The sequence below is a fragment of the Phocoena sinus genome, chromosome 15 (genome assembly GCF_008692025.1).
Source record: "Phocoena sinus isolate mPhoSin1 chromosome 15, mPhoSin1.pri, whole genome shotgun sequence".
Classification (NCBI taxonomy): domain Eukaryota; kingdom Metazoa; phylum Chordata; class Mammalia; order Artiodactyla; family Phocoenidae; genus Phocoena; species Phocoena sinus.
In genome coordinates, this window is record NC_045777.1 from 452,202 (window position 1) to 478,964 (window position 26,763).

A 26,763-nucleotide genomic window follows, 5' to 3' on the forward strand; every position below is an offset into this window, starting at 1 on the left:
AGGCCCGGGGACGGCTGCCACCCGCTGTCCCCGTCTCCCACAACCCTTCCCCCATCGAGGGTCCGTCCCAGTCGGGGTGGGGAAGGCAGCAGGCCGCGCCCGGGCAGCCTGCCCAGGTGTGTCCCCTGCCAGATGTGCGCACTGCGCGCCGGCCAGACACCACACTCGTTTGCCAATCGGCTTTATGAAAAATAAATTTAACGCCACAGGAGCCGGGTCCAAAGCTTCCTTAGGTGCGACTTGCGGCCGCCCATGCGTGGGGCTCAGCCGGGAGCGGATAAATAACGGGGAGAGTGCTCAGCGCGTGCGGAGGAAACGCTCGCGGACGCTGCGCTCCAGCCCGGACAGCCTGGCCGCGCGCAGCGCCCGCAGCAGCCGCGCCCCCAGCGTCCCGGGCCGCGCCTCTCGGAGCTCCGTGAGCTGCAGCCACAGCCTCCGCCGCAGCGCCGCGAGATCCTCCCTTTGCGACGGCGGCGGACTCCGCGCCCCGGGGCCCGCAAGCGCCTGCTGCAGCCGCTGGAGCCTCCTGGGAGAGATGTCCTGGAAAGCTACGAAGTCGACCACGGCGCGCTGGCACTCCTCGGTCCCTGTGGGAGGGAGGGGCAAGGGGGTACCCGACTAGCTGCCAGCGCGCCGTGAGCGTCCCTCCGCGCCCCGGAGGGGCAGGACCGAGGGATCCCCGCGCGCTAACGAGTGGGTGAGGCTGCAAGCCGTGCTGGAGGACCCGGGGCGACCGCGGGAAACTCGGCCGGCAAGGAGGCGGGGCTCGTGGGCCGATGCCGGGGGTGGGATGCGACGTAAAGGGGACCCGCCACGTTCGCTGCTGTTCCCTCCCGCAAGCCATTTAAGCCCTCGGCGCCTGTTTCCCAAGGTCGGCGGGAAACGGCATCACCCGCCAGCGCTGACGTCCTCAGCCAACGGTATCCCCTAGGCTGTCCCCACCGCACTTCCGGAAGCCCTTCCCAGGAGCCCACCGAGGCCTCCGCACCCCCCGTCCCGCTCACCCGGTGCCCCCGGCTCCAGCGAGCCGAGCGGGAAGCCCGTGCATTTGGTGCACAGGGCATCGTGGAACGGGGAGCCCGGCACGTTGACGGCCAGGCCCAGGGCCGTGCAGTTGCGGTGGGGCTGGCACCGCTCCGAGCTCGAGCTGCTGGCGGAGAAGGTGCCCAGGGAGCACGGTTGGCACTGCGTGTTCTGGCTGGGGGTGCCTGAGGACGAACGGGGAGGCCGGCGTCAGGAGAGCCGAGTCGGCTCCGTTCGGCGGAGGGCCCGGCGCCGCGGCCCCGCCCTGCACCCACCGGGGGCGACCACGCCTGCGCCGGGCGGGCACGGCTCGTGCTCCAGGCAGAAGCCGGCGTGCGCGAAGAAGCCGGGGCGACAGCGGCAGGCGCGGTTGTGGGTGGCCCCGCACGGCCGCGCCTCCTCCTCGCGCTCCCCGCAGATGACGTTGCAGTATCGGCAGCGCTCCAGGTAGTTCCAGAACTGCGTGTAGTGGCGCGGCGGGCACGCGCCGCACGTCGTGGGGTTGTCCCGGCCGCAAGGTCGCTGCACGAAGGTGCCCGGGGGGCACTTGTCGCACGCCAGCCACTCCCCCGTCTCCGCGTCCCGCCTCGGGTAGGTGGGCGCGCCCGCCGCCGACCCCCGCGCCGCAAGCGCCAGCAGCAGGGCCGGCAGCGGCCACAGCAGGGGCCTCATGGTCTCGCTGGAGTGGCAGCGGCCTCCCGGGCCGCGTCCTATAAGGGCTGGCTTGGCCACGCCCCCGAGGAGCCCCGCCCCGCCTGAGGGGAGCGGTCGGCCACCTGGGGGCCCAGGCTTTGACCTCTCCCTCCGCAGAGCCCAGTGCCAGGGCGGTCCCGTGCAGGCCACCAGCACCACGGGCAACTCCTGACCCCGTTACCAGGCCTGGCAACCGGCGGGTGGAGGGGGTAGCGGCTCCTGCTCTGAACAAACCAGGTGCGAGGGGAGGCTGCCCAGGCGCCTCCTTCCTTCCAGGCTCCCCCACCCCACCACCGAGGCCGGGCCACACAGACCGCTACCCAGCAGTACCGGCAGCTTTATTAGAACCCTGGCCCCTGAGGAACAAGCAGGTCCCTGGAAGGTCCCCGGGACAGAAGGTGCAGGGCTCCCCCTCCTTCCTGCTGGGGGCTCCACCCACAGGCTGGCGGTCAGGGAAGTTCTGGGGAAGCACCTTCCAGTGGACCCACCCCAGACCCCAAGGTGGCCTCGGGGCCTCTCACAGGGGGCCCAGATCCTGCTGCCGTCTCAGGGGGTTCCCCACGGACACTGGACTGGCCTCCCCGTCAGGTGCGCTCTTGGCCAAGGGGTTTCTGGTATCAGGCCTGGCCCACCCCCCAGCCGACAGGCAAGTGTCCAGGCTGCGCCCCAGGCAGGGGCGGCCTCAGCCTCCGCAGACCCTGCAGCGCCCAGAGGGTCTCAATGTTCACTGGGGCTCCGGCCAGAAGACCTGCGTGAGGCTCTGCTTTCTGGTGGCAGCATGGCAGGCCGGGCACGTCCTAGAGACCTGTGGAGAGAAGGCGCTGGACACACCTTCCCAGACCCCACTGCCCACCCCAGCCCCTCAGCCCACCATGTGGGGCAATGCCCAGCAGGCCACGTCCACAGGGGACAGGGCCGGGTCCACAGGGTCTGGCTGCCGACCTGGAGGTGCTGTCGCCAACAGGCCCGGCAGCAGTGGAAGTCGCAGGAGGGGCACTGGAAGGGGACCACGTCCTCCGCCCTGCAGCCAGGACACACCAAGCCCACTGCAAGGGGGCTGACGTGAGCGCCACAGGCCTGCTCGGGCTGGGCCCCCACTCCCAATGGTCCCTGCAGCCCCTCCCACGAGACCTACCCCACTCGGACTGTGCCTGCCCGCAGGGGGCACTGGGTGGCCGGCCGGGAGCCCCTGCCTCCCGAGCCGGCCTTTGCATAAGGAAGGAGGAGATCTTGCTCTGGGTCTTCCCGGGGGGTTTCTCTGGCAGTGAGGGGCCTGGAAACAGGAGGGAGCGAGTCCGAAGGGTGCCTGGCACTTCCCTGCTGCCCACCTGCCCACCCTGCCAGGGCTGAGCGGGGCTGGGGCAACAGGGCGGCAGGAGCACCAGGCAGGCGGCCCTACCTGGCCCGCGAGCCCCACAGACGAGGTCAGAAGGCGCAGCAGGGCTCCCCTCCCAGGGTCCTGGAGCCTGGGTGCCCAGGTCCACACACGTCTGCTGGAAGCGCTGCTTGTGGTGAGGGCGCACGAACATGCCGAACCCTGCTGGGAGCGCGGAGCATCGCTCAGGCGTGGCCCTGCCGCCCATCCCGCTGCCCGCCTCCACCCGCCCCCCACGCGGGCCACTTACTCTGCAGCAGGGTCAGGTCCTCAGGCTTGGCGGTGGTGAGTGAGGCCACCACGGCCACCACCTTCTCGAAGTCGTCATCCTGCTTGTAAGTGGTCAGCGCCGCCAGGAGCTGGCTGTAGCCTGTGGCCCCCAGGGACCTGTGGGCATCTGCCAGGTAGGCACTCACAGCGGGCGGGTGCTTCTTTGCTCCGGGGGCTCCGGACCCCTCAAGAGGCCGGCGGCTGGGGTCTCCTGGTGGGAAGGTAAACACATCTCAGTCCACCAGCTTCCCAGCAAATCACATTGGCCTCCCCTGCTCTGGGGGCACAGAACCACAGCGGCTCCCAGGAGACTCCTCCCCACCAGTGTCTTCCCTCTGCTCCGGGCTCTGGTCCAAAGCCTCTTCAGGGACCAGGTACCTGCAGGGAGCAGCCCGGAGGCCAGGTGGGGCCGGCCCTGGTTCAGGTGTTCGCGGGGGTCCAGCTGCCTGGCTGCATCCTGGGACACGGTCAGCTTGGGGTCAGGCTCCCTCCTTCCTGAAGAAACACGGAGACAAGGAGGCGCCCAGCTGGTCCCTGAGGGTCCAGAGCATGACCAGGGAGGGGACGGGTCTGTCCAAGGGGAGACCGGGCTTCAAACTCTCCTCAGACAACCGCTGGAGGCCCCCGACAGCAGGGAGCAGGCAGGCCTGCTCCCCTGCCTTAAACGGGGGGCAGGAAAGTGGGGGGCAGGCACAAGGACACCCCAGTCCAGGAAGGAGCAGAAGGGTGACTTAGGCAGGAATCTCCAACCCCAGGGGCCCCCTGTGATTCCCGTCCTTGGGGAAGTCTCGTCCAGAGATGGGCTCTTCCTTAATAAATGGGGACAGCAACTCCCAGGCTCTGGACGTGCAGGGTCCACTCCAGGTAGAGACAGGGGTGGACGGGGCTCCAGGACCCCTGTGCGTACACGACTCCCCAGGTGCAGGTCCTCCTCGGAGGCCCGGGCCATGTGTGTTCTGGGGGCCCACACCTCCCCAAAGTGGGGCCCCCCGCACGGATCTGTCAGCCTCAGGAACAGGGAGGCTGGGCCACATGAAGACCCACTCCAAGGGCCAGGTGCCACCCACCCTCAGGGTCTGAGTTTGAGGGTCCCACCCAGGCAGGGCCCGCCTCACCGCTGGGGTCCAGGGCCGGTTGTGCTCCCTGCCTCCGGGAAAGGCCATACTCGGGTCGGGAGCTGCAGCCTCGGCCCGTCAGTTGGCGGCAGACCTCCTCAAACTGCTGCTTGTGGTGGGGCCGCACGAACTGATAGAAGCCTGTGGGGAGGGGCGGGGTCTGGGCCTGCAGCCACCGCACGGGGTCCCCACCAACACCTCTGCAGGTCAACCGGGGACCCTGGTGGCCCCCCCAGCCCACGGCTGCAGCACGGCCCCCAGGGTGGGACCCTCAAATGGGCAGCCTCTACTGGCCAAGGCACCTTGGAGCAGGCTGTGCTTCTTGGGGTCCTCGGCAAAGAGGGGGCCAAGGTGAGCGGCCAGGGCCGGGAGGTCATCGGTGCTCTTGTACTCCCGCAGGGCCCGGGTAAAGGTGTCAAAGCTGGCCTGGCTCAGCGCCTGCTTCACGGCCGCCATGAACAGCTTGGCCCTGCCTGTGTCCGCGCCGGCTTCTGGCCCCTCCTGCGACACACAGCCGGTGCCCGTCAGGAGGCACCAACGCTCCCCATCTGCAGGGGCAGCGAGCTGCCGTTGGGGGCCGCTGGGGAGGATGCTTAGCCGGCCTGGCCCAGCTGGCAGGGGACCCCCCCGGTTAGCTTCAGCTTAGACGGCCAGGCCCGCTGAGCACAGCAGAGGCAGAGTGCAAGCTGGCGGTGCCTCCTCTGCTGAGGTCCCGGTGCCCACGGCAGGGGACACTTCTCAACACGCCAGGACTTCGAACAGCCCCGTGCCCTACTTGTGCGGCACACCCCAGCCCTGATCCCGGACCCTCGAAAAGGACCCTCCAGGCTCCCAGGCTGCCCCCCAGCTCGGCCCTCAGAGGCCCAGGCCCCTGGCACCTAGGCCACTTCCTCAGTGTCAGTCCCCTCGGCACCACCTGGTTCTCCCCAGAAGCCAAGGGTGGTGGACAGAGGCACTGGCATTTGGGGCTTTCCGGAGCTTCTAGGATGTAACCCAGCTGCTCTTAACTGCTTTCATCCGAGGCTGGGAACGCCACGTGCCTCACACGCAGGAACCTCACCATCCACGTTCGTGCCAACAGCCCAGCCTGACCCGGGCCAGGGGAGCCAGCCCGGCTGCAGGCCCCACACCAGACCTGCCAAAGGACCAGGCCTGGCTCCTGCCCAGCTGGGAAGACAGCACCTTCTGTGGATGGAGCCCACAGGCCTGCGTGGACCCAACCACCCCACCAAAAAGCAACACAAAACGAAAGGCCCAAATCTGCCAAGTGTGCAGGACTCCCAAGTGTGGAGGGTCTGCCCTGAGGGGGGCGCACTGCCCAGGGACCCCAGTAAGGGGGAGGAGACGTGAGGCAGGCAGTGGCACTGCAGCAAAGGGCACATGGGAACCCCGTGCTGGTTCTGAGAGCTGAGTGGAGGTGAGATGTTCTCACAGTAAAATATCAAAGCAGAAGAGGGACGGGATCAGAGCAGGCCAGGCCCTGGCACAGCATGAGCCTGGCGGGTGGAGGGTGACAGTGGGATCCGCAGAACAAGCAGCTCGTCCGTGAGGAAGTGAATCCAGCCAAACACCGGTGGTGGGGTTGCCGTGAGCCCTGGGTCTGCTGCCCTCCCTCCACCCCTGCATCCGCCCTCAGGCCCGGCTGCCCCCTCCCCTGGGCCCCGGCTCCAGCCGGCACGCCTGCAGAGCGCCTGCAGAACCTGTCCCCCAGCGGGGACAGCCGAGTCAGGCCACTGGGCAGGTCTGGCCCGCTCACACCTCACACCACCCTGAGCCACACCGGCTGAGGCACCCACCAAACTTGCGCCGTCTGCGGGCCGCCCACGTACCGGGCCGCCGACCAGCCTGATCTTCCTCCGCCTGCCACGCTGCTCCTCCGCTGGCCTCTTCTCACGAGGGCCCCACGGGGCGGAGTGGCGGGGGGCCTGGGGGCGACACAGGTGTGTCCCACAGGCCCTCAGGGCCCCGAAGCCCTGACACTGCCCTGGGCGGCAGGGCGGGAGAAGTACCCTCGGCCCTTTGCAGGGAACCAAGCGTGAGAGCAGGTCCCGGGCAGCAGCGTGGCAGTAGCTGAAGGGCACCGGCGGGAAGGGACGAGAAACCCGAGTGGGGCAGCTGCGCCCTGGGCCTAGAGGGCGGGGCAGCAGGGGGCGGGCACTGACGCCCGGCGGGAAGTGGGGAGCTTCAGGTCAGCTGGGGAGCTACGGGCTTCTGGACAAAGGCCCCAGGGCAGAAGGTCCTGCCCGCAGCTCAGGCTCCCAGACAGGGCCAGGCTCGGGCACAGCAGGAGCGGGAAGTGAGCGGACCATGTCCAGCACGGGGGTGTGTTGGGGGCCCAGCTGAGGGCTGGGGGCTGTGCCGGGACGGGGCATGCACACAGCACCACCAGGCATCTGCTGAAACCCCCCTGCCCTCCCGACCAGCGGGTGTGCAGGGGTGAGCACAGTGGTGCCCGAGCCCAGGTGGGCCGAGCCATCCGTGTCCCGCACCTCCTCCTCCGCGGGCAGGGCCTCGTCCCCAGGCCCCTCGGCCAGCTGCTCGCTGTGTTCCAGGGCGGCCAGCAGCCCCACGGGCCTCCGCCGGGCCTGGACGGCTTCCTGCTGGTACTCCACACAAAGGCTGCCCTCGGCGTCCCCGGCGACCAGCAAGCCTGCGGGAGCACACGTGGGTGACGATGTCCACCACCGCCTGCCGGGCACTCTGGTCGTCGGCCCCAGCGTGCCACCAGCCTGCGGGAGGCGCCCCGCCCTCCACCCTGTGGGGCCCCAACCGGCCGTGTCGCCCAGTCACACGCACCTGTGCGTCTGCGCCTCAGGCTAGGGACGTGCACATCCAGACTTGTGGCCTTCCTGGTGCGGAGGGGGCCGGGTGACACGGCCACCGAGGCAGTGCCTTCTCCTTCGCCCAGACTCGGAGCAGCAGCTCGGGGGGCCAGCACGGGCATCTAGATGTTCACAGGAGGTTGTGGAGGTCCCGCCCTGCTCCTTCCTCTGGGCGGGACAGGAGGGCACAGCCAGCTAGCGCTAAGACTCACAGTTCTCTGAGCGATGCGGAAGAACTGGGCCACATCTCGGATGACGTGGCCGAAGCTGTCGTACACCTTGACGTGGGGACGCACCCAGGAGGGCAGCTGGGCTCTGGCGTCCGCGGAGCTGAACCTGCAGGGCGGTGGGGCCGTCAGCCCAGGAGCCCCGCCTGCCCCGGAGCCCAGCTCCCTGGCAGACTCACCAGAGGGAAGAGCCGGTGTCCGGGGGCAAGGGCTCTGGCCCGAGAGCGCCGGCGGGGGTGGGGGTGGGGGGGCGGGCCTGCACCTGTGGTCGCAGAGGAAGACAGCCCCGTAGTCATGGCGATGCCGGATCACCCGCCCAATGGCCTGGTTCACAGCCCTGGATGCCTGCTGCCGGTACCAGTCGTGCCCGGAGAGGAACTGCAGGGCCAGGGCGGGGGGCTGCCTCAGCCATGGGGGCTTGAGCACCACCTGCCCACCCTCAGCTGCACAGCCTCTCACCTGGTCCCGGGCCCCATTCTGGCCCTTCATCTCATCCAGGAATTGCATCTTGAGGACAACCCGGGGGTCCATGCGGGGCGGGTATGGGAGGCCCGTGACGATCACTCCACGGCCATTCGCATCCGCGAAGTCCAGCCCCTCGCTGGCCTGGGAGGCAGTGGGCACTCTTTTCCCCCATCTGCCTCCACTCAAGCCCAGGACCTTCCCTAAGGGCCCACCCGTGCCTGGGCCCTCACAGCCCCACGCCCCCCAGGATGGGCAGGGTGGGAGAGACGTCCAACTTCGAACCAGGCTGTACCTGGTGTCCACCGCTCCCAGAATCCCACAACCAACTTCTTATTCTCAGGACCTCCTCCGGCCCACCTGCCCACTGCCCATGCGTGGGCCCCAATGCCCAGCCTAGGACCCGAGGGCCGGCCCCTACAGGACCAGCAGGGCCACACCCTCCTGTGTCTGCTAGACATGGGGCCTGAGGGAGGTGACCAGCCTCTCCTGCCCACGGTGCGGCCTCCAGGTCATGAGCCCTAAGCCCCCCTCAGGCACAGGTTCCAGGCGGGGATAAGCAGCCAGGTGTGTGGGACCCGGACCTCAGAGGCCTCACCTTCCCCCGGCACACAGCCAGGAAGGTGGCCCCACTGGACCCGGGGGCGGCGACTCTCGTGTAGAAAGCCTCCATCACCTGGAAGGGAGGCTGTTCAAGACCCCAGAAATCACCCTGCAAGACGAAGCACCGTCCGAGGCAGGAGGCAGGCCAGCAGAGCTGCAGCAGCATCTTTGTGGCACATGGGCTCCCAGGCTGACCCGGAGCCAGCACCCAGTGCCTGCTTGCCGTGCCCAGAAAACCCAGGGGCCCCGGGGCTGGGGGGCGGGCACAGACCTGCTGCCATCGTCCCCAAGCCCAAACTTCCTAAAAGGCCAGCAGGATCTTGGCCACACACACTCCGGGGCTGGCCTGAGCCCAGGGCAGCCCGCAGGGCAGGGGGAGGGAGCCCCGGTGACCCAGACCTCCGAGAAGCCTCCTTTGGTCCTCGGCTCCACGAACAGGGGCTTCAGGACCTCCAGCTTCCTGGCAAAGTCGCGGGCCTATGGGAGGAGGCAGAGAGGGAATGCCCGTCACGCCTTCTCAAAGACACGTGGCCCAGCCCTGTCAGACCCTTGGCTGTTTGGGGCTCCCTCCCGCCCCCAGAAGACACTGGAAGGAGGGACTCACCCGCCAGAACTCCAGGCTTTTCTCCATGACGGGGTAGGAAGGGAAGAAGACCAGGAGCCCGTGCGGGACCACACGGGCGATGTTGCCTGCAAGCACCGTGGCCGGCTCAGCAGCCGAGGACCCCTCCAGCCCCAGGAAGACCAGGCAGGACAGGGAATGGAGCGGGGGCGGGCAACCTCGCAACAGGGCAGGGGCCCAGGAATGGACAGCATGGGCACTCACCCAGTGCCTTCCCCAGGGACGACAAGCACTCGTCAGAGAACCTGCAAGGAACCGGGGGCGGGCGGCTGTTGCCATGAGGGGCCTGGCACTCGGCCACCCGCCTCACCCGCCAGGCCCCCTACCGTTTGTCAAAGGCGGAGCTCAGCTGGGCTCCGTCAGGGCCTTTAGGGACAATCCCCACCCAGATCTGGTGCTTGTCGATGACATGTGGGTTCTCCAGGCAGACTGGGAAAGGGCTAGAGGGAGGCAGGGGGTGGCCCCTCTGAGATCCTGAACCCCCAGCACCCCGGCAGCCCAGGGCGGGGGGGCTGGCTTCGGGACCCGCCCCGGGGGGGGGGGGGGGCCAAGGGTCAGCCCTTACATCTGCATCTCCAGGGTGAAGGAGGACACGGGGGCCAGTGTGCCGCTGGTGAGGATGAGGGTACGGACGCCCTGGTGGACCAGCTCACGCATGCTGTGGCCGGGGCTGAAGCACCAGTAGCTCAGCACCTTCCCTGCGGGGGGCGGGGGCATGTGTGTGAGGCCCAAGCCGCCTGCCCAGCAGCCATCGTGTGTCCCCCAAGGCGGTGCTGGGCCCTGGGGCCCAGGTGCACAAGTCTTCCCCGGGGGGCCTGCCCGCCCTCCCTCCCTCGGGGTCCCAGGAGCAGGAAGCAGACCAGAGAAACCCGCCAGCATCCTGGCGCCGGGGGAGGGGGACGCTGAAGTCACTTCCAGAGAGGTCAGCCTACCCCAACCCTAGATGTCCTTGTGGGTCAGTGAGGAGCTGGCCTCCCCGTGCCTGTACTCCGGGTGGGACTGCAGAAGAGGGAGGGGCACAGGCCCACAGCCCCTGGAGGCAGGAAGCCAGGGGCGACATCCTACACACGTCCTGCCCAGCCAGGGAGGATGCCAGAGCACGGCCTGCAGGCAGACACGCCAGCCCTCCCATGCGCTCCCAGTGGCTCCGGAAACAGCAGATGGAATAGCACAAGCGGATGCTCAAACTGTGACTCTCGGGTCAAGACCACGTCACAGGTCAGCAGGGACACTTCCCAGAAAAGAGCAAACCACTTTCTGGGACCAGAGAAGCCTTTTCCAACTTCCGGGATGGGACCCGCCCCTCAGTGGGGAGGATGGAAGTGCGGCTCTGAGTCCATAGTGTCCTGGGCCAGCCCTGCACCAGCAAGGACAGGAGTGACCATGGAGGACACTGGGGAGCCAGGAGACCGGTCTCGGGGCGCTCTGGTTTCTCTGTCCAGCGGGGGTCTGAGGGCCAACCCCCGTGGAAACTCCAGGCAGGCCCCGGGCCGCCGGGCCCTCGGAGGTCTCTCACTTTGATAGCTCTGACTCTTAGAGGGCAGGTGGGGAATCACCTGGAGAAGGCTGGACCGACAGGTGGCCGGGAGCCCATAGCTGGATGGGGCACCGCCCCAGGGGGAGCATGTCCCAGCCACCTGAGGTGCCGTACCTTGCTTTCTGGCTGCCGCGGCGTTCCAGGCATCTGACCGCTGAGCTGTCCTCCGGTGACCAGCATCAGGGTGGATGTGCACCTGGAGAGGTGGAATGGATAGGTGTCCTAGGCCCCACTCGGGAGCCCCCATCCTGGAGGCAGCCCCACCTTGTGAGACCGCGGCCTGGGAGCTCCCCATCCAGGAAGCAGACCCACCTTGTAGGACTGACACCCCGGCCCCACCATGGCACTGGGGCCACCTTCAGCAGGGTCCACGCTAAACACGATCTGAACAGCAGAGATGAGGGAAAAAGTCAGCAGGACACTTAGAGGCTGCCACTCCTGCTGAGTCCCTCCCACACAGGACAGACGGACACTCAGGACACAGCCACCACCTGCCCCTGCTTCCAAGCCAACAGTGTCCCTGGGGCAGGACCCCAGGCTAAGGAGCCGGAGCTGCCTGTCCCCTCCCCTCAGGGGCCCCGCGCACTAGAGACACAGCCGCCCTGCAGGCCCCTCCTCGGCAGCCAGTCCAAGGCTGTCACGGGGACCGGGTCCAGGTCAGCAGCCCGCCCTCTCCGCTCTCCCCTAGGGCTGGCTCAGGGGATAGGGGAAAGGAACCCCGTTTACATGCAGAAGTAACAGGATGAAATTAATCCCCAAGGACAATAAGCAGAATTGTACTCTTAGCCGATGCAACGAGCCAAGAAAAAGCCACAAGAGGGACAAACACGGGGGCAGAAGACACAACACACTAGCCGTTACAAACAACTGGCCCGTCTACTTAGAAAACCCAGAAAACCAGACAACAAACTTTTAGAACTGAAAACTTAGTAAGGTAGCTTCACACAAGACCAACAAATAAAAGTCAACATTTTTCTTGTGCACAAGCACCAGGGAGTTAAAAAGACCCCTTTCACGACAGCAACAAAAAGTATGTAACACCGGCGATAAAGCAAGAGACAGACGTCACTTGCTCCGGAACAGTCTGGGAGGTCGCCCTGGAGAACAGAGCCCCGGCTCTCCCCACAATAACCCGAAAGTCCAAGGCATCCCGGCCAAAGCCCAAGAGGCTCCTCACAGAAAGGGAACACTCTGACTCTGACACTCGGCTGGTAGAAACAAGGCCAAGACACGTTCAAAAGGGATGGCGTGTTCCACAGCCCCGTGTCTTCACGTCACTCCCAGGCGCCTTCTGCTGGGTTAGAGGCCGAGGATGAGGCCACGACTTCTACCCGGTGTCCATGAAAACAGAGAAGACCGGCACCACCAGCACCCATGGGCAGGAGCCCCACCCACCAAATCTTCCTACAAACAGGAAAGGCCTTGGAAGCCCGGATCACCAGCCTGTTCTCAGCAAGCTCCTGCCAGGCCCAGGGGACGCGGGCGCATGGCCGGGAGGAGCAGCGGGCACCCCGTGGCCCTGCGCGTGAGGGCCCAGAAGCACGGCCTGCAGGTGCAGTGCAGCCTGTGAGGGGTAAGTTCTAAGGGCGAGAGGAGCTTCGAGAACCACTTTCCTTGTCCAGACGGCAAAACACCGGGCCTCGCGATTCACCGAAGTGTCCGCCTGCAAGGGCGGAACCACACACACTGGACCTGATCCTGGAGCGAAGGCCACACCGCCTGGTGAGGCCGCTCCGGGGCCGTGGCTTCCTCTGCAAACCCCTGCATCGTGGCCCCAGAGCGGCCCTCACACCTCGAGGGATGGCCAGGAGTTGCAGACAGCGGTGTGGCTGCCCTGTGTCCGAGTGCCAGACACGGGTGGGCGGCGGGTAGGAGGTGGCAGGCACGGGTGCAGCTGTAGCCCTGGGGGAGCCCGCTGCAGCCCCCTCCCCGGCTTGGGCTCTGCTGCCTGCCCACGGCCGGCTCTGCACTCCACCCTGGGGGCCCCGTCCCATCTGTGAGGCAGGGATGGGACTGGAAGAGCAGCCGGGCTCACGGAGAAGGAACATTCTAGCGTGGCATCCTGCAGGCCCGGGCTCTGCCCCCCTCCTCCCATCACTTCCGGCCGGGGCAGCAAGCGTCCCAGGCCTCTGCCCCCCGGGCGGTGACCCACCAGTACTGCTGGGTCTCCAGGGAGTCCCAAGCCCCAGCTGTGGCGCCCCGGCCCTGCCCTGGAGGCCCTGTCCCTTCCAGGCGGGCCCTCCCTCCGTGGCGCCCTCTGCCTGTCCTCCCGCCCTCCTCAAGGGTCCCTGCAGCTGAACAGGCCAGCAGAGCAGGTCACCCTCGCTTCCGGGCCTGCACGGCCCCTCCTCTCCCCGACGCCGTTTATGGAGCGGGTTCCTCCCTGCTCTGGAGGAACCCAGAGGAACTGGGTTCTGGAGGAACTCTCCGGAACCCAAACACCACTAACCCCACTGGTTTGGAATTTCCCTTGGCAGCTGCTCTAAGTAGCCCCTGGCGGGTGACTCAGCTTCCTCTGCTGCCCAAGCTGCCTACGGGCCATACTCGCTCACCAGCCTGTCATGTCCCCTCCAGCTGGAGGAAGTGTGACCCAGCAGGTGCTCACCCCACATCCCATCATGATGAGCACCTGTGGGTGCGGCCAGGGGCCCCGGGGATGCCGCCCTGCACAGGCCGACCGCAGGCCTGGCGGGCAGTGTGGAAGGTGTCGTGTAGCCATGGAAGCACCGTGAGGGGTGGGGAGAGACAAGGAGGGGGCGACAGAGTGATGCGCTACAGGGCAGGTCACCCAGGGCCTCGAGCCCACTGAGCCTGTCTGCAGCCAGGCGCACCCCACTGTAACCCCGTGCAGCGTGGGCAGCCACGCACGTGCCACACGGGGCCTCGGGTACCCCGGTTTCCCCAAGGACCAACAGCCGCCGAGGGGCCTCTGCAGAAAGGCCCAGCGAGGCGCAGGAGGGGCTGGAGTGCCTGGAACCATCAGACTGGCCCTCAGCGGCCAGCTGGGCAGCCACACAGCCAAAGGAAGGAAGGCCCTGGCCTGTCCACTTGAGCTGAGGAAGCGGCTCAGCTGGGCCCGAGGAGGACAGCTGGACACACGGGACGGCACGTCAGGGGCAGGAAGTGGTCACATCCAGGGGCCCTGAGGCGTGTGACAGCCCCCCTGGTCGCCTGGCCTGGGGAAAGTGGGGTCTGCATGTGGCAGAGGAGGGGCTCGGTGAGCCCTGGAGGCTGCCCCTACCCCCAAGCGGATCCCAAAGCCCAGATTGAGGCCGGCCTGGCCCAGAGGACCTGCAGACCACCCACTGACTCCAAACACCAGCCCCAGGCCCCACCTAATGGGCGTCGACGGGACACACTCACCCCTCGTCTCAACACCCTCTGGGCGAGGCTGGCCCAGCAATGCAACAGGGGCTGGGGGACAGAGTCCACGCCCCCGACTCCGGTACGGGCTTCTGCATTAACTTTCCCCTGAAAAGCTGTGTCAGCAAGAAACTGGAGAACAGGGGGCAGCTGGCTGGGCAGGAGCTGCTGGGCCTGTCTGAAAACTGGAGGGACCTGCCACACTCTCACCCTAAGCGGCCCCACTCCCCGCCTGGCCCTGCCCTCAAGGCTTGCGGCGGGTGCTCGGGGCGAGAGGAAACCAGCCCTGCAGTGCGGACTTGAAGCGTGTGCTGGGGGAGCCTTGTCCTTCCCCACGTCTTGAATCTACCGCAGCTCTGCAGAAGGAAGCCCCACCAGCTTACACCAGGAAAGGAAAGGAGGCACCACATCCTCGTGGCGGCGGTCCCCACCTGGATGATGTCTGCCAGCTTCTGCAGCCCTGCCGTGTTGGTGAACAGCCCCGCACCTGTAGGGGCAGCGGGTGCTGACCATCCACTGGGCTCTCTCCAGCTGAGGGGCGTGCCCTCAGAGGGCAGCTCACCCTGTCTTCCCAGTGGGTCTCCCGCGGGTCAGTGGGACAAGCGCAGCTCTGCAGCCAGATAAGGCTGGGGCTGCCCAGAGCCCAGGAGCCTGGCAAGGCTGGGCGCCCCCGGTGAGACCAGAGGGCTCCGTGGCACAGCCTCTGGGAAGAGGGCCCATGGAAGCTCTCTGGGCAGAAACAGAGCGCAGGAGGTTTGGGGGAGAGGATGGTGGGGCCCACAGCTCACTGCCCCACCCACGGTCCTCACTGCTCTTTCCTAAAAGGGGCTAAACAGGGAAGACCGCTCTTTATAGGACACACGCCACCAAACACGCTAAGATCTCAACATCCGAATCAGAAAGGCAGCTCTATGGGCCAAATTCCTGTCAGGCTGCGCCCTTGAGTAAGGAGTCAGCCACAGGGCACACGGTGGCCGGGGACTCACGTCCTGCCAGGTGTTGGATGATCTGGTCCAGGGAGTCAAGGATGCAGCCCTTGGTGTGAAACGTGATCTGGGCTTCGGCAAACAGCTCAAAGATGTAGCTACGAGGAAAGAGGCAGCTCAGGCCTGGCAGGAGATGAGGCTGCACTTTGGGAACCTAACAGCCAAAAGCATTTTAAGTTTCCTTCACCCAGAAACAAGCTCTGGGCCTCCGGGGAGGCCCAAACCTGGAGGTGAAAGGCCTCTCCCCTCAGGAGCCTCAGTGGGGAGGACAGTGGCCTGCAGGAGACCAGCGTACCCAGAACAAGGCCTGGGCTCGGGGCTCGGGCTCCGCATGGGGCCCAGGAGGAGGTCATCAGGGCCTCCCTGAGGTGGTGGCTCTGGGCAGGGCACCCAAAGGGCAGTTCTGGAGAGTCGGGAGGGAGGGTGGGCAGTGGAAGCTGCAGAGGAAGCCCTGTGGGTGTGGGAGACGGGGAGGTGTCAGGGCCATTTAGGAAGCAACCGGGCCCTGTGAGGGCCTGAGCAGAGCGGAGCAGATGGGGCTCAGGGACAAGGCAGGCGGCCCAGCGCTCCAGAACATTCCCTGCCTCGAAAGACCTGGGCCTGGGTCCCAGCGCAGCTGGCAGTGGTGCACCGAGGAGAGTAACACCTGCTCCAGGCCACCATCCCATGGGGAACAAACCCTGCGGCTCGGAGGCCTGTGGGACGTTCAGAACGTTCCAGGTGACTTTTCGTCCTAACAGAAGGTGGCACGGAGGCAGGTGCCTCGTTCTAAAAGGCAACTGCAGTGCAGACAGAGGTGAACCAGAGGAGAGGGTGGCGGTGCCGACACTCTCAATGACCAAACCCTCCCGGACCTCCAAGACGGAAAGACTCTCTGGATTTTGACCCAGTGACATTCCAGGCCACATGGAGTGGAACGCTGCAGGGACAGAGCCCAGCACAGCCGCCTGCTAGGTCCCTCACCTCCCAGGCTTGGTGACACCGCCGTCACCTCCAGGCAGCTCCACGGCGTCGATGGCCCCCTCCAGACGAAGCAGGATCGCTGTGGGGTTAGGGGCTCTCAGGGCGGGGCTGTGGGGGGCAGTCCACGGCAGGCGGGGGGAGGGGGCACTTACTCTTCAGCTTCGCGAGGTCCTCCAGCTCCAAGTTCAGCCCTGGGCAAAGGAAAGCGCAAATGCACAAGTCTGCATCCTTCTAATTCCACCACCCCGTCCTAAGGAGCCAGGATGCTGGTGTGGAGGGCAAGACACTGACAGAAGAGGCTCTGAAACCCACACGGCTGGAACTTGACCTGGAAGCAGCAGCCTGAACTGAGGGGGGCGGTCACCTTCAGAGAGACCCTGTGGCTATATGCACGTGGACGTGGTTCTGAGCTGCGTTTTCCTGGTGACCAATGGGCTCCGTTTTCCACGTGCACACTGGCCATCTGTGTGCCTCTCAAGAAGTGTCTATTCATATCTTTTGCCCATTTTTCAATTGGGTTGGGTTGTCTTTTTGTTGAGTCATTAAAAGGTTTCCTCCCTATTTTAGATACAAATCCTTTATCAGATATGTTATTTGCAAAAAATTCTTCCTGTTCTGTGGGATGTGTTTGCTTTCTTGATGGTGGCCTCTGACGCACAAATGATTTTGATTTTGTTAAGTCCTGTTTATCTATTTTTTCTCTGGGTGCTTGTGCTGTTGGTGTTACTTCTAAGAAGCTGCTGCCTGACGCAGGGTCATGGAGATAGACACCTGGGTGAATAACCCCACTCCTTAGGTGTGGGCTGTGCAGAGTGACCTCCGTCCAAAGAGAACAGTGTGGAAAGGAGGGGAACGAGTAACTTGGAGCTCCTGACAAAGCCGATTTCAGCTGGCAATCAAGGTCATAAGTCATGCGGCGTTAACTGCAGGGACCTGGATGCGATACACTGAGGCGGGCCCTGCGCACCTGAGCCCTTCCTCCCCAAATCCCACACCCCTGTACGTCCAGGGGAGAAACATCACACAAATCCAAACCCCAATGAAGGGGCATTCTACACAATGTCAGAGCAGTCCTCCTCCAAACCACCAAGGGAGGTCTGAGAAACTGTCCTGGACAAAGGCAAAGGAGGGCTTCCCTGGTGGTGCAGTGGTTGAGAGTCCGCCTGCTAATGCGGGGGCCACGGGTTCAAGCCCTGGTCTGGGAGGATCCCACATGCCGCGGAGCAACTGGGCCCGTGAGCCACAACTACTGAGCCTGCGTGTCTGGAGCCTGTGCTCCGCAACAAGAGAGGCCGCGACAGTGAGAGACCCGCACACCACGATGAAGAGTGGCCCCCGCTTGCCACAACTAGAGAAAGCCCTCGCACAGAAACGAAGACCCAACACAGCAAAAATAAATAAATAAACTCCTACTCTTGACACCTTCTTTAAAAAAAAAAAAAGAATCCACCTGCTAGGACTTCCCTGGTGGTGCAGCGGTTAAGAATCCACCTGCCAATGCAGCGGGCTTTACTCTGTGTCTTAGCGTGTGTTAAGCCCTGGGTTCGAGCCCTGGTCTGGGGTTCGAGCCCTGGTCTGGGAAGATCCCACATGCCGCGGAGCAACTAAGCCCGTGTGCCAGAACTACTGAGCCCACGTGCCACAACTACTGCAGCCCGTGCGCCTAGAGCCCGTGCTCCACAAGAGAAGCCACTGCAATGAGAAGCCCAAGTACCGCAATGAAGAGTAGTCCACTCGCCACAACTAGAGAAAAGCCCACGTGCAATGGAAACCCAACACAGCCAAAAATAAGTAAATAAGATCAACATAAACGGCAAAAAATGGAGTACGAAATGAAATATAAACATTACAAATGAGCTTAAAATGAGTAATATGACCACAGTGAAGCGGAAAGAAACCACCCAAGGAGCCTCTGAATGAGCGTTTTCACTCTGTGGTCGCAGACCAACGATGGAAAGGACGTGAACAAACATTAAACCTAGTGAGTAGATGTTCATTTATCGTGGGTGGGCTGGCAATTCTCAAACAACTGTCTGTGGGTTCTAGGATCAAACAAATTAAGTACGATACTGAGAAAAAAATGAAAGCTCGTTTCCTCACAAAAGGCGTTACAAACGTGGAAAGGGAGGAAAGAAGAATAACTGCGTGGTTCTGGACTAAAACTGGGGCGGGAGAGAGCGTGAACTCACAATTCTACGCACACGGGCGTGGGGGTGAGTGCCTAAGCACATGGACTCACATGCTGACACGGATGCGGAGGTTAGTGTAAGACCTCACGCAGAAGACAGGAGGATAAGAAGACCCATCATTCTGCAAACATCGTGGAAATCCTGACTTCAGGGACGACTCATTAATGGATACCACAGGCGACTTCAGAATCACAAGTGGAAAAGCAGTGACCGCACGGCAGAAACACCTGGCAGCCGCCACGTAACCAGACTGAAGTTAACGCCACCAACATCACCTGCGAGACGACACAAGTCCGCGGTATTCCCACCGAAATGCAAACCCTGAATCCAACCACGAGAACACAGCGGACAAATCCAAACTGTAGGACAGTCGACGAAGTAACTAGCCTTTCTCTTCACAGGCCCGGAGACCACAGCACCGGGCAGAGGGGTGGCTGTGTTTCGGGCCTTACCGAGGACAGCTGGGAAAATTCTAATGCGGCTGCCGATTAGACGAGAGTGCAGTACGGATGCTGGTTTTATGATCGGATCGTCAAATGTCCTTGTTCTCAGGAAACACACGCTAAGACACAGAGTAAAGGTGTCAGGCCGGCAACCGCCCTGAAGGAGGCAGAGAAACAGGGAAGCTGTCCACTCAGTGGGGGGCTGGTCAAATGGGGCAGAGCATCAGCCGCGGGGTCTGGGGAAGGCACGCAGCAGCTGTAGCAAGTTATCTGTGAGCTGGCGAGAAAACAGAAAATGACAGTGTCGGAACAGGATATAAGACATGAAACGGGGACTTCACTGGTGGCACAGTGGTTAAGAATCCGCCTGCCAACACAGGGGACATGGGTTCGAGGCCTGGTCCGGGAAGATCCCACATGCTGCGGAGCAACTAAGCCCGTGCGCCACAACTACTGAGCCTGTGCTTAGAGCCTGCGTGCCACAACGACTGAAGTTCGCGTGCCTAGAGCCCGTGCTCTGAAACAAGAGAAGCCACTGCAATGAGAAGCCAGCGCACCGCAACGAAGAGTAGCCCCCGCTAGACACAACTAGAGAAAGCCCGCGCGTATCAACGAAGACCCAACACAGCCAAAAATAAATAAATAATTAAAAAAAAAAAAGACATGAAACAACAACACGAGCCAGGTTTTCTAAAGCTCAGAAATGAAGCAACAGAACTCAGAGACAACTAGGAGAAAAAAACACTTGAGAAATAAAGATTAAATTAGAAGAACACAGAAGTAGATCCATGCCACATCATCTTAAAAGAAACAGATGGGGAAAGGGGGGAATTTTTATAAGTCAAAGAAAAATAGAGACAAAAGGATCTGAGAGAGTAACAGGTTCTGAACTCAGGTGGAAGAGACACGACATGATCCCTGGAGCAGAAACCGAAGCCAAGGCCGGGCCGTGAGCACTGCCGTGCGGGACAACATCCCCCCAGGTAAGAGGAGACTTGGAACTACAGGCTGAAAGAGGTCATCAGACGTCGATCCGGAAAATCAACACTGAGACAAACTGCAGCAAAATTACTGGGCTTTCAAAAGACAAAAAAGTCCTAAAACAACATCCAACTTTAAAAGTAAAAGACAATTTTAAAACAGCAAGGTTTATGATGCACGTGACTGCCAATCAGAAAATCCATTCCTAGATACATCCCTGGAGAAACGCTGACCTATTTACTCACGTACATGCATTCGGGGTCGAAAGCAGCTGACTCAGAAATTCCCATCGCAGGTAAAGACGGTGAAGCAAGGACCATGCATCCACGAGGACACCTAAGCAGCAGAGCACAGCAGGCCAAGGGACCCGGCCCGAGACCTGCCCAGGACGGCCGCAGGGCCAACCTATTTCCGTGGTGCTGCTACTGCCGCTACTGTCTTCCTATGGATACACGATTTGCCTTTTCCCTTCTTTCTCTCACAAATATACAGTGTAATTTCCCAGAGGCTGATACTGGTCCCCACACATGTCCGCGTTCTAATCCCTGGAACCCATGAATAGGTCAGCTTCGCAGCAAAAGGGACCTGCAGATGCAATGAAGCTGAGGACCTCGAGATGGGGCGATAATCCTGGATTATCTGGGGTGGCCCAAAATGGAACAGCAGGGTCCTTACAGAATCAGAGGAGACCGAAGAAGCAGAGGTCGGAGACGTGGGGCCACAAGCCAAACAACGTGGCACCTCTAGAAGCTGTAAAAGACCAGGAAACGGATCCCCGTCTGCAGACTCCAGAAGGAAGAGCACTGCTGGCCCATCCTGGGCTTCTGGGCACCATGAGGTAATACGTTTGAGTTGCTTTAAGCTAAGTCTGGAAATTTCTTTTAGCAGCACTAGGAAATGAATACAGCCATGGTGTGTAGTATCACGTCAGCCCAAAACAGGAAGAGTTACGAGATCCAATTACCTTGTATTAAGCCAGATATTAAAGAGATCTGCAAAACTGAAATAATGCCACTCTTCTAATTTTTAAAATATAGTTATTTTTCCAAAAAAGTGTTATTTATGTTAACATGTCATGGATTGAACTGTGTCCTCCAAAAAGCTATGTTCAATTCCTAAACCCTGACCCTTGTGAATGTGACCTTATTTGCAGATATGGTCAGTTAGGATGAGGTCCTAAAGGACTGGGTTGGGCCCTCAACCAGTGACAGGCATCCCTATGAGAGAGGACACCATGTGAAGATGGGAGTGAGACTGGAGTGAGGCGTCTACAAGCCCAGGTCTGCCAGTAGCTGCCAGAGCTGGGACAGAGAGGCCTGGAGCACATGCCCCAGGAACTCACAGAAGGAGCCACCCCAGCTGACACCCAACACGTGGACGTCTAGCCCCAGAACTGAGAGGATAAACCTCTGTTGTTGAAGCCTCCCAGCTTGTGGTACTTTGTTAAGGCAGCCCTAGGAAACTGACACGTAAGAGTTTGTTATTTAGTTTTTACTTCTAATACACTAATTATCCATAGATGTAACTCACATAAACAAAGCTCAGTACATTTCAAGAACGTAAAGTTTGGGCTTCCCTGGTGGCGCAGTGGTTGAGAGTCCACCTGCTGATGCAGGGGACACGGGTTCGTGCCCCAGTCCAGGAGGATCCCACATGCCGCGGAGCAGCTGGGCCCGTGAGCCATGGCCGCTGAGCCTGCGCGTCCGGAGCCTGTGCTCCGCAGCGGGAGAGGCCACAGCAGTGAGAGGCCCGCGTACCACGAAGAAAAAAAAAAAAGAACGTAAAGTTTAAGACATAAAGGGTCCTGAGGCCAACACGTTTGAGAACTTCTGTGCTAAACACACAAAGCCGTTTACAAACCTCCTCTCCCCCAACACAGCCTGTGAGCACGTCAAAGAAGGCCCGGAGACCCTCGCAGAGGGGGCCGAAGCAGGTGGCCTGGCGGGAGAAGGGGCCTCTGCGCCCTCTGGAGTCTGTCCATGTGTGTGACTGTAAAGGGACCGGGAAGCTGAGGCTGTTCACGCCCCGCCCCTCACTCGCGTGAAGGACACGACGGGACGTGGGTGACGTCCAAAGGGCCGGGCGCAAATGCCACGAACCTGCAGCAACTCGACAGTAGGAACGCTTGCTACAAAGTGGTCTGGCGAGCAAAAGGTGGATTCCTAACACTAACAAAGGCCACGCAGAATGTCTGGACAAACCAACTGCGTCCAAGTATTTCTACACACACTGCAATCACTGCTGCAAAAGGAAAACGCGGGGTGTGAGTCGCTGAGCGCCGTTCCTGTGGACGATGCTCGCGGGTCCTTACAAAACGTCATTACAGCTGACACCCTTGGTTTTCACTTCCTTGCAGTAGAGGCAAGTTCACACCCCTGGGGAAACGGTGAAAAGGACTTGAGAGAGTGCTGACAGGCTGGGCGGTACCCACCTCCCCACCTCCGTCTGTGAGGCCAAGACTCTCACAGAGGCTGGCGCTGCCCCTGAGGCAGACCTGAAAGAAGGGCCCTGGGCGGGCTGGCCCCTCGTCTGGTCTGCGGTCCCTGCCCGCGAGCGCACCTGAGCTGGCCGAGTCCGCGCTGAACTCCGGGTGGAGCTCGGCCTGCCGCGCCACCTTGGCCTGCTCCTCCAGCACCTGGTCTATCACGTCCAGTCCCGAAGCCACGTCGTGGGGCGTCAGGTCGAAGGACGCGGCCTCCTCACACATCTTCTCCTGTGAGCCCGAGCACACCCGTCACGGGGCTCGATGAGGCAGAGGTGACGGGGGGCAGAGGGAGGGGAAGCAAGAGGCCCCTTGTGTTCTCAAGGCCGGGTCTCAAACTGGCCCAGAGATGGATGTCTGGCCCAGACAGTGTTTGAAAACAATTTTACTTGACCTGCCTACATTTTATAGTTAGAAAAGTTCCCGTTAAACTCTAGCTTCTATATTCTCTCGAAAGCCGAATCTGGCCCATGGGCCCACCGTCCCCATGCCAACAACTGCCTGGAACCCAGTGGGGCTGAGGATGCCAGGCTCTTGTGGACCCCTCCAGGCTCCCCAGGTGGCCTTCCTCCAGTGCTCTGGTCAAGGTCCACGACTCCTGGAGACACGGTCCTTGGGCCCTGACACAGGCCACAGGACAGGAGGGGCAGGGCGAGCAGGCAGCAGGGAGGCAGCCACCAGGGACAAAAGGGAAGAGAAGGAATGAGATGGCAGGAAGGGTCTGGGGGTCTTGCGTGCAAATGGCAGGCACAGGTCGGCAGCCCACCTTGCCCAGTTTTGCTTGGTCCTGACGGTGGGACGCGGGGGTCTGGACAGGAAGGCCCAGCTGTCGTGCACAAGAAAGTGGGCCGGAGGAAGGGGGTGTCGGGAAGGCCACCCAGACACTCACCACGTTGTGAGCTTCGTCAAAGACCACGACCGTTCCCTTCAGGTCGATGCCATACGCACGGCGGCTCTACAGCAAGAGAGGAAGACGCCAGGCTGAGGTTGATGCTCCCAGGCGGTCTCGCGGGGTCCAGCTGGAGAGAGGGACACGGACCCCAGCCGCGTGGGGTCCCCTCACTCCTACCAGGCCACACACTCCCGGAGCTCAGAACGAGTCACAGCCTCGGGCCGGTGAGGGGCTGGTCCCTCGGTGCCAGCCTGTGGCTCCAAGCGCTGGCTCCGAGCGAAGGTCTGATCCCAGCACGGGCTCTGCCGGCCCCTCCTGAGCCTGGGACGTGCCCTGCCATCAGGCATCGTCAGCTACGCAGGCCGAGGCCTTACCTTGGCGTCCAACAGGTAGTTGTAGGGCATGAAGATGATGTCGGCCTGCTGCTTTAGGTTCCGAGACAGGTAGTAGGGGCACACTCTGGAGGAAGAAGAGGTGCTGGGGCACAGTGCAGGCTGGGAGGGTTCCCCGGGGCGCGAGAGAGCCATGGCCTGGGGCAGCGGGAAGGCTTGCCGGCCACCCCTCACACCATCAGTTTTCAACCGCGTGAGTGGGTCACTCATTTAAAAATCTACAAAAACAAAAAGACCAAGCCTGATCCTGGGCAGGTGGATGAGATGGTGAGAAGCAGGGCAGTCGGGCATGTGTCACCACGACTGGAGCCCTGAAGCTACAAGGTCGCAGCCAGCTTCAGAGAGGAGGGGCAGTGTCCGGTGGAGGACGAGCTGGATGCCCCAGGAACAAAGGCCCAGTGGGCGGGGGCAGGGGGCTGGGGGCTGGGAAGGAGCGTCTCACTTCTTCCGATGCTTCAGGAGAGAAACGTGCCTGCCTGTGCGCATGGAGGGAGCCCAGCCCTGGCGGGTTACCTGTGCCTCGTCCCACTGCTGACCAGGTCCTCGATGTCCAGGACGCGGCTGGCCAGCTCCGGCTCCAGGCTCTTCTCTGGGGACACGGGCGGGTGTAAACACAGGCTCTCTGGTCCAGAGTACCCGGACCGCGGGAGGCACCCGGGATGGAATGGCTCCTGGCAACAGGCAGCCCCTGGGGAGGGCGCCAAGCCTAAAGCGAGTCCCAAGGGAGCCCTGCTCTGTGCCTTGGGCAGATGCAGGCCTGAGGCTGAACACCAAGAAGAGACCCCGGGGTGGGGTGGGGTGGGGGCCGGCCCTCAGCCTGTCACCACCAGACCCTCTCCAGGCCGGGGCGGCTCCCGTGAGCGCCGGGGTTCCTGCCCTGCAATCAGGCTTCAGTTTGGCAGCAAGTCCCTTCCTCTAGCTTCACCGCACTCCCCCAAGAACAAGCCCAGAGTCTCCCTCTTAAGGAAGCCAGGCTGCACACGGCCAGCGGCACAAACGATTTGCTGTCACTGCCTGTGCTGTCGGGGTGGGAGGCGCAGAGCCCACCTGAGGCCCTGCAGCCCTGGGGCCCTGCCCCTTCCTCAGGATGCAGCCCAGACAGGCCCCACTCCCTGCTGGCTGTGTGTCCTTGGGCGGGACAGGCCTCAAGAAGGGACACAGGCCCCCCAGGTGGGCCCGTAGGAATCGGCCAGGGAAGTACTATAACCCAGCGACACCCAGGCCTGTCCCAGCAGATGGGAGCAAAGGTCTCCTCTAATAAGCACCAGGAGTCTCAGGGCAGCCCCATGTGGACACAGGTCCCCGGCTCCCAGTTCCACTGGGGCAGGTACCAGGCCCAGCCCTTAACAGCACAGACCAGAACACACAAGCCCTCAGCAGTGGCCGCCCCCAGGGTGCCCCCCCAACCCCGACAGCAGGCAGGGGAAGGAAGAAGAACCATCCACTCAGCAGCACCACAGCAACAGACCAGCCAATCGGCACGCTCTGCAGCAGGCCGGTCCCCTACCTGGGGCGACGGGGGCTGGGGAGCGGGCAGTGGAGAGGAGGGAGGGGCCTGGCCGGGCCACACTGCTTGCTCCCCGCGGGACGCAGCCAGGCCAGGCAGGGCTCCCGCTCTGCACGCCTCTCAGACCCCTCCTGGGGTCTCTGCCCACTCCTCTCCCCCTGCAAGGCCTGGGCACCTGCTGGAGACACCCCATCGCATCCCGTGCGTCAGCTGGTAAAGGAGGCTGAGACAGCCGGGGGGCACCGGCTTACGGTGAGTGGATGCCCTCGATGAACAGGCAGAAAGAGCACAGCAGAGCAGGGGCAGGGACTGGGGAGGGGACAGAGAGGCCGGAGCCAGCAGGCCAGCTGGGACAGCCCCTGCTCTGCCACACAGGGCCTGGGGCAGCGGGGAGGGGCCTGCAGCCAGGGGCCAACACGCAGCAGCTCCAAGCGTGCCTCCACCATGGACGGGAAGCTCCCCCCAGCTCCCACCCGTCCCCTGGCCTCCTGGCCCCTCCCTCCTCAAGGACCCTCCAGGTGAGGTGAGGGGTGCTGCAGGTGAGGGACAGGACCCTGCAAGTGAGGGCTGGTCCAGCAGAGTGGGCAAGCTGGCCACTCCAAGCTGCTGTGAAAACGTGGCTGGAGCGGTTCACACCCTAACGGCTCTGGCCTGTGGCCAACAGGACACCTGGAACCCCCTTTGCCAGGGACAAGGACAGGGGAGGCAGCCACAGTGCAGCAAAGGGGGGACTCTGTCGAGCATCACGGGCCTGACACCAGGGCCCGTGGGAAGGCAGGACTGAGGGCAGAGGGCCGAGCAGCAGGGGGACGAAGAAAAGAGAGCAGCCTTCAGGCGACCCGACACCCACAGGCCTGATGCCGACGGGACAGCAGAGCTGGCGGCCAGCAGTCTCCAGCCCGGGGCCACGACAGCTGCCACAGGCCATCCTCAGCCTTACACTTCATTGCTGTCCTGAGGGTCCTTGGCGCCACCAGACCAAGGGACACCGCCAAAGGGAAGGCGGTGAGGAATGAGCCTGGGAGCCTGGGTCATCGCCCCAGAGGCCAAGCCGTGCAGCCCTACCCACAGCCGGCCCGCCAGAACCCAAGCCCGCATCAGGCAACCCCCCTCCCTCTCTCCAAGGGCGCTGGGACTCCCAGCTCAGGCCTCTGGGACCGTACTGCTGTCCTGACCCACTGCCTAGCACAGGCCTGGCCCGCTGGGCTCTCGCAACCCAAGTAGACGGTGGCCTGCAGGTCACCAATGTGAACTCTCTGGGGCCCGGCTCACTGCAGGGTCTGAGTCCCAACCCTGAGGCAGGAAACAGAGGGAACCCTGACCCCACAGAAGCGTGACCCTGCCCCCAGGCCACACAGCCCCGTCTGGAAAGGCCACACCACAGAGAAGCCTCTCTGCCATCACCTCTGGCTCCAGAAGTCCTGACAGACACAAAGGGCAGCCACAGGCGGAAAAGCAGGAATTTGGAGGCAAGGGCACCAGTGCCGCCCCTCCACTCTGGGCCCCAAGAAAGTCAGTGACAGGAGACAAAGGGTCCCCTTCACAGGGCCCTGGGCACCTGCGGTCACACAACCACGCCGCACCTGGGCCGGCCGTTGTCACAAACACTGCGCTTTCCACTCTCGTCCGTTTCTGGATGAGGCTGGAGGAGTCACTAGGAGGACCCCAGGGGCTCGGGGCACGTCACACCCACCGAGTTACAGGCGGCAGTGACAGGATGCGCCACAAAATCAGCAAAGGGAAAAACACGTGGAGGAGCTTCCAGTACCCCCTCCCTGGCTGACTCCCCCAGAACGAGCTGAGACCACGAGTGAAA

The 26,763-nt window shown here is 62.9% G+C and overlaps 2 protein-coding genes across 10 annotated transcripts in view; both read right to left on the bottom strand.

Moving 5' to 3' along the window:
* Positions 1 to 165: 165 nt before the first annotated feature.
* TNFRSF6B (TNF receptor superfamily member 6b) lies at positions 166 to 1,883 on the bottom strand. The gene is made up of 3 exons (XM_032603837.1): positions 1,299 to 1,883; positions 1,005 to 1,208; positions 166 to 587 (listed from the first exon to the last, which is right to left on the bottom strand). The coding sequence occupies exons 1-3, from the start codon at positions 1,693 to 1,695 to the stop codon at positions 298 to 300; spliced, it is 891 nt and encodes a 296-aa protein (XP_032459728.1). The 5' UTR covers positions 1,696 to 1,883; the 3' UTR covers positions 166 to 297.
* Positions 1,884 to 2,036: 153 nt separating this feature from the next.
* Positions 2,037 to 26,763, bottom strand: part of RTEL1 (regulator of telomere elongation helicase 1) — a 28,301-nt gene continuing 3,574 nt past the window's right edge. For 6 of the 9 annotated variants that reach the window (XM_032603825.1, XM_032603829.1, XM_032603827.1 and 3 more), the window contains exons 7-36: positions 23,954 to 24,029; positions 23,423 to 23,507; positions 23,046 to 23,111; positions 22,234 to 22,387; positions 16,214 to 16,252; positions 16,062 to 16,140; positions 15,099 to 15,196; positions 14,544 to 14,599; positions 11,062 to 11,133; positions 10,864 to 10,945; positions 9,778 to 9,910; positions 9,539 to 9,652; positions 9,417 to 9,457; positions 9,195 to 9,280; positions 8,990 to 9,067; positions 8,586 to 8,663; positions 7,985 to 8,131; positions 7,788 to 7,903; positions 7,511 to 7,634; positions 7,273 to 7,420; positions 6,966 to 7,126; positions 6,273 to 6,401; positions 4,779 to 4,977; positions 4,477 to 4,617; positions 3,740 to 3,856; positions 3,342 to 3,572; positions 3,116 to 3,253; positions 2,852 to 2,989; positions 2,659 to 2,762; positions 2,037 to 2,521 (exon numbers count right to left, since the gene is read on the bottom strand). In XM_032603825.1, the coding sequence (XP_032459716.1) occupies positions 2,441 to 2,521; positions 2,659 to 2,762; positions 2,852 to 2,989; positions 3,116 to 3,253; positions 3,342 to 3,572; positions 3,740 to 3,856; positions 4,477 to 4,617; positions 4,779 to 4,977; positions 6,273 to 6,401; positions 6,966 to 7,126; positions 7,273 to 7,420; positions 7,511 to 7,634; positions 7,788 to 7,903; positions 7,985 to 8,131; positions 8,586 to 8,663; positions 8,990 to 9,067; positions 9,195 to 9,280; positions 9,417 to 9,457; positions 9,539 to 9,652; positions 9,778 to 9,910; positions 10,864 to 10,945; positions 11,062 to 11,133; positions 14,544 to 14,599; positions 15,099 to 15,196; positions 16,062 to 16,140; positions 16,214 to 16,252; positions 22,234 to 22,387; positions 23,046 to 23,111; positions 23,423 to 23,507; positions 23,954 to 24,029 (3,311 nt within the window). In that variant the 3' untranslated portion in view covers positions 2,037 to 2,440. The remainder of the gene's footprint in view (positions 2,522 to 2,658; positions 2,763 to 2,851; positions 2,990 to 3,115; positions 3,254 to 3,341; positions 3,573 to 3,739; positions 3,857 to 4,476; positions 4,618 to 4,778; positions 4,978 to 6,272; positions 6,402 to 6,965; positions 7,127 to 7,272; positions 7,421 to 7,510; positions 7,635 to 7,787; positions 7,904 to 7,984; positions 8,132 to 8,585; positions 8,664 to 8,989; positions 9,068 to 9,194; positions 9,281 to 9,416; positions 9,458 to 9,538; positions 9,653 to 9,777; positions 9,911 to 10,863; positions 10,946 to 11,061; positions 11,134 to 14,543; positions 14,600 to 15,098; positions 15,197 to 16,061; positions 16,141 to 16,213; positions 16,253 to 22,233; positions 22,388 to 23,045; positions 23,112 to 23,422; positions 23,508 to 23,953; positions 24,030 to 26,763) is intronic. The other 3 variants (XM_032603833.1, XM_032603832.1, XM_032603834.1) reach the window with 3 other exon arrangements.

What these genes read in the sequence shown, in the direction of transcription:
- TNFRSF6B (XM_032603837.1), bottom strand. Translation starts at nt 1,695, where the DNA reads ATGAGGCCCCTGCTGTGGCCGCTGCCGGCCCTGCTGCTGGCGCTTGCG. An exon ending in CGCAGGCGTGGTCGCCCCCG is followed by an intron (nt 1,209 to 1,298) that starts GTGGGTGCAGGG and finishes GTTCGTCCTCAG; the next exon opens with GCACCCCCAGCCAGAACACG. An exon ending in GCTGGAGCCGGGGGCACCGG is followed by an intron (nt 588 to 1,004) that starts GTGAGCGGGACG and finishes TCCCTCCCACAG; the next exon opens with GGACCGAGGAGTGCCAGCGC.